This window comes from Maniola hyperantus, chromosome 1, assembly GCF_902806685.2.
Source record: "Maniola hyperantus chromosome 1, iAphHyp1.2, whole genome shotgun sequence".
In the NCBI taxonomy this organism is placed as follows: Eukaryota; Metazoa; Arthropoda; class Insecta; order Lepidoptera; family Nymphalidae; genus Maniola; species Maniola hyperantus.
In genome coordinates this window covers 8,234,933-8,246,119 of record NC_048536.1, presented here as the reverse complement: position 1 = coordinate 8,246,119, position 11,187 = coordinate 8,234,933, and the positions used below count along the sequence as shown (strand labels likewise).

The window sequence follows — 11,187 nt, the reverse complement described above, 5'->3', positions numbered from 1 at the left end:
TTTTTTGTTATTTTATCGATTTAACTAATTAGTTTTTTCAGTTTACATCAGTATTTTTATCCTAGTTTATAATAAAGTAATAAAAAAATAGTCAAATACCTAATGAGGAAGTTTCAGGGACGGCTTCAATAAAATTTTCATAGATGTCTCTTGAATATTTCGCATAGGTCGCCACGAAAAAGGAAAAATAATACCTATATCTTTATGATCTATGCTTTAATGTTTAGGTAGTGTCAATCAATGACATAGTTGTAGAGTAAGAGCTAGCGTGCACTGCAATTTTCCTTACGTTTCTTCCCCACAAAATCTGTGAACAATAATAGAAGTAACTAATTAATTAATTTCGCATCCGATTTAAATTAAAAAATTTAAAGCATATATGATATAGATATAGGTATTATTTTTCGTCTTTAGTGGTGGTAATATATTCAGCGCCATCTATGAAAACGTTGCCTGGAAACGTGCTGGAAACCTCCTCATTGCATCATCGTAAGTCGTAGATTCACAGGAAACATAGACTAATGGACAGATTTACATTTTACACAGACTAGTGAAATCTCTCTGATTAAATTGCCATCAACAGGATACGGGATCAAATTTTTTATCGATTTCACTCCATAACTTTGTCCAAACTAGTTATCTCTGAATAGAACCGAATTTTGGGTAAGAAGATAGGCTGTAAAAAGGTAACAGATACCTACTTAGTTATAAATGTTCATCAAAATCAGCCCAGTAGTTTAAGTGCTACGATGGAACACACAGATACAAACATACATACATACATACATATAGACTGCTAAAATCATAACCCTTTCTTTTGGCTTTGCTGTAGTCGGGTAAAAAGAAAACCTATGTTCGAATAAAACCAAGGGATGCCGTCAATTAAGTATTTAAAGCAAGACGACGATGATAGCACTATGCACCAGACTTGTTTCTTAATTTTTAGTTTTTTTTATTTATACCAAGTCGGGTTACAGCTTTTTTGTAAACTTTCTTTTTAATGTACCTGCCTACCTATTTTGCATGTCAAATAGCAAACGAAAAACATTTGCAATATGTAGTTTTTTAACCATTTTGGATAATCATCTTTGATCAGTGTAGGTTACCTACAGTGCCTACAGTATTATCGAATTTACGGTTCTTATCAATTCACGATTCATGAATCATGATGAGATAGCTCAAACTCATAGTAGGTAGGTAGGTAGCAGTGGCGTGCACGGGATTTTAAGCCAGGGTATGCATTTGGGTATGCACTTATTTTCCGGCAGGTTTTAATGAAAAATAAGCATTGATTTATTACAACGAGGGTAAGCAGTGCGTTAATGCCTCTATCAGCTGCACGCCACTGGTAGGTAGGTACGTATCTTACTATAGGGCTATAGGTTCACTTAAAAGTATTGTAAACAATTCTCTTTAAACAATATCAATAGATAGTACGTACAGTATCTATATTCAGTAGTATTACTGAGTTTTTCACATTTTCTAACAGAGCTGTTAAAGATGAGTGACACTTTTACCGATGCTGGTAAATACAACAGAACTCCAGCTCAAGCTCCAACTACATCTGGGTAAGGTAATTTGAACTTTTTAAGCATGAAAGTGTCAGATTTTTTTATTTTTAGGTTTTTAACATCTGCTTACTTTTATTTTTTCTTTGCTTTTTTCTATACCTAGGTAAGTATACCTACCTAAAAAGAATCAGGTAGGTAGGTATGTTCCACTCTCTTAAAGTAGATTAGGTAGGTAATCACTAGTACCACCTAGGTAGAACCGTCAATCTAGGCAACTAGGCAACAACTCAATGATACTTTGCCCAAAAAGCAATTTGAAAGGTTGTTAAAAAGTGGATGCAAGTTTTAATTATTGTTATTGTTAAGTAGAAAGAAAAGTAGGTTCTTTTTAGGGGGTAATTACCAGCTAAGAAAATCTTTTCTTTAAATCATTTTTGAAATTCAATTGAATTCAATATTTGAAAGTCCATGGTTTTGTTTAGAGATATGAAAATCTGCATTTAGGTAGGTATTCTGGGTTCCGACTTCCGTACCTTAAGGTAGACCTACCTAATCCTTATCCAAAATCTTCGTCAAATTGGTACCTACCTAAGTACCTAGTAAGCAGTTAGTTGCAGTTAGCAGTTAGCTTGTATTAAGTGCATTTTATTATTTTATTATTACATAAGTATTTTATATTTTGCATTTTATTATTATCTATGCAATTGAAAAATGAAAAAATAATAATTAAAATTAAGTAACAATGCCTTGCCATTAGAAATGCCAGTTACAATCGCAAAGAAAAAATAGGTCTGTAGGATCTAAGTTTTAAAATACTTGTAAATGTAATGATCATGACCATCAACACATTTATTAAAATGCAATAACTAGGTACCTATATACACCTATGTTTTTTTTCTTATAGGTGTGCCTCAGCTGATTCATCTGAACCTGGTGTCATCAAAGAAATTTCGTGCTATGATATGTCTGGGGAAAAATATTTGACGATATTTAATCATTACTGTTATAAAAATACCAAATATTTTCAGTAAGTTTAAAAACTTCTGTTGATGTACCGTAAAATGCTGCAACATTGCCTGGATTTTGCCGTTTTTGGTTTGTGTCTCTGAACCTATTTATTTTTATTGCTATTAATGAGTTTTAGAAGAAAAATAGATCTTATACCTTGCCAGATAAGACCCAAATCTTTTTAAATTATGCAGTTTTTACAAATTACAAGCACTCAAAGTCATAGGCAAAGATGTAGGTTAAAGACTCAACTTTGCCTAGAAGGATATCTCAATAAATAAAATGTTGATCTTTTCAATACTTTTTTCCCATATGTATGAGATACCGCGCTTGTCCCCGGCAGTCAAATTATTGCTATTAAAGTGATATTTTTTTATTCACAGCGAATAGGCAAAGTTGTAGGTGGTACCATAAGCATTCCATACAAAAATATGGTTAACACCAGGGCTGGGCCAAAAAAAATACAGATTAAACAAATAAACTTTTATTGACTTTTCAAATAATGTTGTGTTCGAAAAATGTTTTAAGTACCTAGGTACTTGTTTCGAAGACAAAATACTATCTTTAAATTAGATTATAAAACAAAAATATCGTTAATTATAAAGGTAATATGTAATTCAACAACACAACATAGCAGTGGCGAAGGGTGAAAATCTGATAAAGGGAAGCCGGAAACGTACTTACCTACAAGAATATCAGCTGTTCGATTTTTGTTTTCAAAACTTAATTTAGAAAAATTACTATCGTTACGTAACAAGAAATCTGTTAAACAACAATCTATGTGAATTAAGGCCATATCTGATTTTGGCTTACCAAACTGAATCAAAATTACCGTGAACTTACACTTATAAGTTATTAATCACATCACCAATTTATTATATCAAAATAAAACACCACTAACAACTTTAAAAACAAACAAGCATGGCCGCTTCACAAAAACAAAATATGTACCTATCAATATCAAATAACCCTTCAAAATACAAAATACTCAAAATAGTAGCATGTACCTGTTAAAACAATACTATTAATATAATTTTTAATTTGGAGGTATTATAGGGTAACTCGGATCCAACCGAGTTATTTACGTCAAATTTGTCTGACCTGTCAGAGTTCCAAATTCGTATTCGCTACTGGGCCAGATTAAATTGGTGTGCTCTTTATTAGTCGACCGTAGAGCGAGACAGACCTAGTTCGCTCATTTCGCTTTCGCTAGGGAAATGAAAGAGATAAATACTAAGCAAAAATCTAACTAGGGAATCCGATATTTTACGGCTTGTAAGGTGTAGGACGTAGGTGTATGTTACTTACATTAGCTGTTATGTTTTTAACTTAAATTAGTACTTAATAACAAAAGAAAAATTAGCATTTGTGACGATCGAACCTTTGTATTTACGAACGTATTACGGAATTTATGTGAATAGTACCTACTTACGCTATATTATGCCAATTCTTAAAGGGAAGCCGATAGGAATCGTGTTATATTGACTCTTCGCCGCTGCAACATAGTAACTTAAAAAAACTTACAACTTATAACGTCAAGAACTGTAGGAACAAAATACAAAATTTTGGTATTAAAAACATCAATATAAAAATAAATTATGTAACAAAAAATACTAATACTAGTTTATCCTAAATCATGTCCTCCGTTTCTAGAGACAATGTAAAAAAAAGAAATACGTGTAAAACTACACATTTTTTTGTTACAAAAAATATGATATGGTAGGTATACCTATTCATCCTGTTAGGTTTCATATAATTATGGCTTTAATCTACTGACTGACTGACTGATCTATCAATGCACGTTTTCTCCTGCTTTGTTTTTTAGTGTTTCCCATATTTTCAAATAGCTGCAATAGAATTAAGATTACTTAAATACATTGACAAAATTACTAAGTTGGCTATGAAAATGCTTATGAACTGTCCTAACGTCTGGAAGGCAAATTAAATAAGAAGAAAACAGGCTCTATTCTATTAAATAATATTTTAAAAACTGGTCAAGTTCGCATTAGACTCGCGTATCAAGGTGCTGGAATGGCGACCTCGGACCAGAAGACGCTGTGTTGGAAGACCCCCACTAGGTGGACGGATGACATCAGACGAGTCGCAGGGAGCCACTGGATTCAGGCAGTGCAAGACCGTGGCGTGTGGAAGTCCCTACAAGAGACCTATGTCCAGCAGTGGTCGTCTATCGGTCGATGATGATGATGATTAAGGGTTTCACCACCAAAGCTGTTAGTTTATCTTCTTGAGCTGTTAAAGTTGATAGTTTGTTTTAGTAGACATGATAGTAAGTAACACATATTATGTGAATATATTTCAATATAAACTATGTATTATATGGTACACAAGATTCAGCTTGTGACAGACAGACAGGCAGCTAGACAGCATGTTGGAGGCGTCTTTATTTAACCCTTTTTTAAATTAATAAAAATGCGACTAGTGACAACCCTAGACCCAGGCAAAGTTGTGTCACTCAAGTTTCCATAACACTGTGCAACATTGCCTACTAATTTATTTTAACGAAGTCGGCTCCTTTTCATAAAAATATCAAACCGTGCGGAAAATAAACAGTATTTTCTTACCCTGGGACGTTACCACTGCACGAAAACACCTTTTTTCTGGATAAAAATGTAAAAGTTGTAGGACACTAAAAATTAACGCTCGCTCGCGCCGACTGTGTTTGCTCTACTGACGGAGCCACCATAGAGCTACCATTTTAAAAAATAAAAAATATGTTGCTATAATGATGTAAAATACTACCAAAGGGTAGAAAATAAGACAAAAACTAAACAAATGGGAGATATCGTAATTGAAAAGAAATAGGCAAACTTGAGCTTAGTTTGCAAAGTTGCAGCAGTTTACGGTATTTAATAGTTTATGAAAAAGCGGTGATGGCTTCCTACCTACTGGGGGGTCGGGAGATTCTTGGTTCTATCCCGGTCACGCACCTCTTAACTTTTCGGAGTTATTAACGGAGTAGGTACAGAAATATATTTTCATCTCACTCGCTTGGAAATAATCCGTTTGCCCTTTGAAATCTGAGTGGAAAGTGGTAATTTTGTTCCCTAGCGCGCAAAGTACCTACGAGTTGAAATTCGAACGTGACGAAGTGTGCACAGCATGCACAGAATAGCTACAATTTTTTCTTTCTATTAAAAATACCACGTGATAATGAAACGTTCAGAAACGCAGTTCGTCCTTAGTCTTTACTATATTATAAACTAAATTGTTAAGTGACCAGTTTTATTAAATTAAATTATTCATTTTTATTTTGGTAATTAAATTAAACAATCTCAGCTTTATTGAGTAAACAATATAACGAAATTCGTTGGATTGGATTATGAAAAAAGGTTTTTTGTTGTAAGAATTTTAAATTAAAATTCTGAACGCACTTGAAAAAAACTATTCATTTATAGAATCTTCTTGAATTAGAAGTTAGAACCTCCTTCATTGCCTGACTTGTGGCCTATTAGTATAGAAACTTCTTATTGGGACCTTCACGGTACTGGCCGCCTCTTGTATCAATCATCATTCATCAAGCGTTTTCCTCGCTGAAGTGAGATGAAAAGTTGTGTTTCGTACGGCTGCAAATTTATTTGCGCTCGAGTCTTTGAATTTCTCGCTACGCTCAGGATTCTATCAAGGAACTCGCTGGCTCGGAATTAAATACAAAATCTCGCGACAAAATAACAAGTTTGCAGCCTTGCATAACAAATAACTACATATTAAAATATATCACTCGCTTTAACGGTGATGGAAGAACATCGTCAGGAAACCTGCATATCTGATACTTACCTAGTTCTCCATAGCTCTCAAAGATGTGAAAAATATAACAATCCGCACTTGGCCAGCAGCGTGGTGGACTATAGCCAAACACTTCTCATTTCTCATTCTGAGCGGAGACCCGTGCTCAGTAGTGAGCCGGCAATGGGTTGATCATGATGATGATGATAATAATTTAAACTAAATAATGCCCGCGAGCGTGTGTGGTGGTGGGGAGCGGTTGGATGAGGAAGGCGGAGGACCGTGTTTGGTGGCGCGCTCTTGGAAAGGCCTATGTCCAGCAGTGGACGCAAACAGGCTGATGGATTGGATTGATTGGAATGCCCGCGATTGCGTCCACACGCTCTTGAACAATTACCTACAAAACGTCTAATATTATGTTGATTGCAGTTACAAAAAGCCACAGTCACGAATCGGCACAAACGAAGATGTGATAAAATTAACTAAGACATTTAAAGATATGGATTACAAAGTTACCTGTCATGAAAACATGGATTACGGCGAGATTATGAACAAAATCATAGAAAGTAAGTTGTTTTGTATAGGTACATAAAGGGATTTTCTTGGGAACTTCGATGAATATTTAATACTAGATTACCTTACGGACGTCAACGACGTATCCGTATGGGGGAGCCACCGCATGGCCACAGCGGCAGACCGCGGACGAACATCGTAGGCCCGGGACGGCATCACTGGAAGAGTCCCCTGATTTTTAGGGTTCCGTAGTAAACAAGGAACCCTTATAGATTCGCCATGTCAAGTGCCCCCCCGTCCCCCCTTTATCCTTTATCAGCCAAATGGTAGTAGGTATAAAGGAACGTGAAAAAAATCACAGAAATAGTCAATTTTAAAGGAAAACTATCATGGCTAAGTTTTATTATTTTATGTTTGAGTTCGTGAACAAGCCTGAATAAAGAAAGCGAACAGGAAATGTGTCAAGTTAATTCAATTAAAGATTGTAAGTACCTATTAACTACGTACTACTATTTTTTTCTAATAATTTATTACCTACTTTTACTTTTCCATCCAAAACAAAAGTAATAAAACTTACGCCCAGGATTCACAGGTGCATACTACACAGACATTATTTCTTAAAGATTTTGCAGGCACCTTCGCTTTGTAAGTAGTTACGTACTTTGTTTTGTAGGTAAATATAATTTATAGCGGTATTTAATGGAAACGATTTTTATGATTTCAGTTAGTAAGCAAGACCATACAGCAACATCATGTCTGTGTTTTGTATTTTTAACACATGGTCTGAAAGGCGGAGACCTCTTTGCGGCCGATCGACCTTATCAGTTCAGAGATGTGACAACTTTGCTTGAAAATGGTCATGCAAGTCTCGTCGGCAAACCGAAAATATTTATTGTTCAGGTTACAATTATTACAATTTACTCTTAAACTCTTAGCCGGTCATAAATATGTAATTTTTACTAATGAAGTTGGTCAAAAGTAGTTTTGACTAATGAGATTGGTCAAAAGTAGTTTTGACGGAAAATACATAATAGTTGAAACATAATTTTTGACTCCGCGTATCCACACAGTGTTATTTGTCCTATCCCTAGAGTTTCAAAATGGGTTATACGCCCAGATTTCGTTAGGTCTCCAAATTATCCTCTGTTTAGCCTCCGCGTTCTTGGTTTTGGCTAAATTTTAGTTTGACCAAACTCTGGTTGTAGTCAAAAGTACTGAACTGTTTTTAGGGTTCCGTACCTCAAAAGAAAAAACGGAACCCTTATAGGATCACTTTGTTGTCTGTCTGTCTGTCAAGAAACCTACAGGGTGCTTCCCGTTGACCTAGAATCATGAAATTTAGCAGGTAGGTAGATCTTATAGCTGACGTTTGGGGAAAAATCTGAAAACCGTGAATTTAGGGTTAGATCACACAAAAAAAATTAAACTGTGGTCATGAACTAATAATTAGTATTTTCAACTTTCGAAGTGAGTGACTATATTAAGTGGGGTATCATATGAAAGGTCTTCACCTGTACATTCTAAAACAGATTTTTATTTATTTTTATGCATCATAGTTTTTGAATTATCATGCAAAATGTCGAAAAATAACGACTGTAGTACGGAACCCTCATTACGCGAGCCTGACTCGCACTTGGCCGGTTTTTTTCAGTTCAAAGTACCTAACTACCTTTTTTTGGCCGTATATCGAATATATCTACAATTAGTTTTGAATGTAATATTTTCATTAATAACAAGGAATTCCATCAGTTAAAACAGACCAGTAAAAAAATAATAAATTTAAAATATTATATTTTGCAACAGGCTTGTAGAGGTGACCAGATAGACAGTGGGCGAAAGATGGCAATCGATGGACCTGAAGTGTCGATAAACATACCGACGCACGCGGATTTTCTTGTTCTATACTCAAGTGTGGAGAGTAAGTACCTATAGCTTTCTTTTACCTATTCTTTGTCTTTGTTGGAAAATTTGCTAAGACTCAATAGTCAGGACTGCTGCGCTTTATGGGACCGTGTACCAGTAGAGGTAGAGAAGAATCCTACCTGCTTTCCCCTACGTGGCAGAAAATATTGTACATCGACCTTAAGAAAGAGACACTTAGTGGTTTCGTAGAGCGTTGTCTCTGTCGTTGAGACCAACAAAACGTAACAAAGGTATGAGCGACAGAGACAACGCTCTACAAAGCCAAAATCTCATTCTAAATGTCAATGTACAATATTTCTTGCCGACTACTGTAAGTATTTAGTTATATTTAACTACGTGCGTTTTTGTTTATAGGTTTCGTGTCTTATCGAAATAAAGAAGGTTCGTTCTTAGTTCAAGAACTGTGTGATGTTATAGAAGAGTACCACAAACAGTGGGATATGTTACACATTATTACACTGGTGCAGAGAAGAGTTGCATACTACAGAACAACGTTTGCGCCAGCAAACCCCTCAATACACGACAAAAAGCAAATGCCTGAGACTCGTTTTACTTTGACAAAATTATTTTACCTTTAAGAGATTTTAATTTGTTTGTAGTAGGTAATCGATGTATGTAATACAAATAAAATAACTTGCTTATATAACCAAAAGATAAATCCAATATGATATTTCGTAAAATTAAAATATTGGTTTAGTCAACACAATAATTTGTCAACACCGAGAGTTGGTCGTTGCCACAGAGTACATTGGTAATTGGCATCTAAGGTAATTGGTATGAGTGTTGCCAAACAGTTACTTAAAGTTACATTCAGTGATTATATTATACTCTTTGGTTACATTTTTTATAATTTTTGCCCTCTCTATAGCTTAAGAATAACCATGAATAACATTATTATAAAGGAGATGTTTCAATTAATATTAATAGTGTATTTGACAGGTTTTTAAAACTTGATGTCTAAGGAGTAAGGACTCTACAGAAATGTGTAAGTAGGTACATTACTGCACGAGACCGGGAAATAAGCGTTTTCTGGTTGAGTGTGAGTGACGGCCGAGCCTTGGCGAGGACGTCTATAAAACGAGGCCAGAAAGGCATTCCCGGTCAAGACATGTATAGTGCTTCTCTAAAAATTGAAACTATAAAGTAATTTATTTAAAAAAAGTATATATACTATGTAGGTATTGTGCTAATTCGGCCTCCTCTCTCAAATTAGGTTTGCAATTAAATTCCATACTATCATCACTTGAACTCATTTTGTCTAGTAGGTAACTTGTTTTTAATAAATAATTTAAAACGAACAGTCTTTTAATATGAAAACCATGTGAAAACCATAGGAAAACTTTTGCTCCAAATGACGCTTACAGCGCTCGCAGCGCTGTAAAAAATCCGATACGGATAACTGTGCCGTATTGTGAACGCTGAAAACGCAATTCAGTAGTTCCGAATTCAAACTTTAAGGCCATTGCATTCGCTAATGACAGTTGCCGTTTCACCTTGAAACTAGCAATTTTTGTTTTGGCGTTTGGTTTTGGCGCAATTTATTGACATTTGATCAGCTGATACTAATTACTAACACGCACTTTTAGTACTTTAACGTACTAGGGTAAAGGACTCCAGTAAATAACGAATACGAAACCTCGAAAAAATCGGTGTACATACATTTAAAAAAACGGGCCGAATTGAGAACCATCTCCTTTTTGGAAGTTGGTTACTAAATGCGAAAGTGTATCTGTCTGTCTGCTATGGCTAATTCTTAACCCGTAAAATTAAAGAGTTCCCACGGGATTTTCAAAAAGCCTAAATCCACGCCCACGAAATCGCGGGCATCATTTAGTATTTTTTTATTATTTTGTGTATCTATATATAGTCATAAATTATTTAATAATCAAAAAGAGCAAAAATAATACGCGGTATTAATTATTATTATACTTATATTTTTTTATTTAACAGGAAAACTTAAAGCTAATTGGAAAAGTAAATTGATAAGAACAGAAGAAAATTGAAGCTGATGACAAGTTTCACAAATAGAATTTATATAAGACTAGCTTATGCTCGCGACTACGTCCGCGTAGACTACATAAATTTCAAACACCTATTTCACCCCCTTAGGAGTTGAATTTTCAAAAAGTCCTTTCTTAGCGGATGCCTACGTCGTAGATAGATAGAAATACTTTATTGCACACAAAAAATATTACATGACAAAGAAACTAAAACGAAAAAAAAAATTGGTGAAAGGAGACACTAGGTGTGTTGGATAGTACTTACACGCAATACAGAAAAATGAAGTAGTATAAAACAATATAATATAATTAATTAATAAGTACCTAACTATTTCAGTAATACATACATAACTATCATACATATACATATCTATTATAAATATCAATGTATATACACTCCATAATAGTAATATATATGTATATATATATATATATATATATATATATATATATATATATATATATATATATATATTACTCGACTACGA

The 11,187-nt window shown here is 34.4% G+C and overlaps 1 protein-coding gene across 3 annotated transcripts; it reads left to right on the top strand.

Annotated features, from left to right (window-relative positions):
• The first annotated feature begins 257 nt into the window (after window positions 1-257).
• On the top strand, window positions 258-9,997 carry LOC117993126 (caspase-like). Of its 3 annotated transcripts, none has more exons than XM_069509518.1 (7): window positions 258-489; window positions 1,490-1,568; window positions 2,416-2,538; window positions 6,693-6,829; window positions 7,501-7,676; window positions 8,580-8,694; window positions 9,054-9,997. In XM_069509518.1, the coding sequence occupies exons 1-7, from the start codon at window positions 441-443 to the stop codon at window positions 9,275-9,277; spliced, it is 903 nt and encodes a 300-aa protein (XP_069365619.1). In that variant the 5' UTR covers window positions 258-440; the 3' UTR covers window positions 9,278-9,997. The 3 variants fall into 3 exon arrangements, with proteins under 3 accessions (XP_069365619.1, XP_034836797.1, XP_069365628.1); XM_034980906.2 differs by lacking the exon at window positions 258-489 and adding an exon at window positions 533-686; XM_069509527.1 differs by lacking the exon at window positions 258-489 and adding an exon at window positions 559-663.
• The last annotated feature ends 1,190 nt before the right edge of the window (window positions 9,998-11,187 follow it).

Bases quoted from the DNA above. Each gene is read 5' to 3' on its own strand.
- LOC117993126 (XM_069509518.1), top strand. From the start codon at position 441: ATGAAAACGTTGCCTGGAAACGTGCTGGAAACCTCCTCATTGCATCAT. The intron at 1,569-2,415 runs GTAAGGTAATTT...TTTTTCTTATAG, and splicing joins CAAGCTCCAACTACATCTGG to GTGTGCCTCAGCTGATTCAT. The intron at 8,695-9,053 runs GTAAGTACCTAT...TTTTGTTTATAG, and splicing joins TCTATACTCAAGTGTGGAGA to GTTTCGTGTCTTATCGAAAT.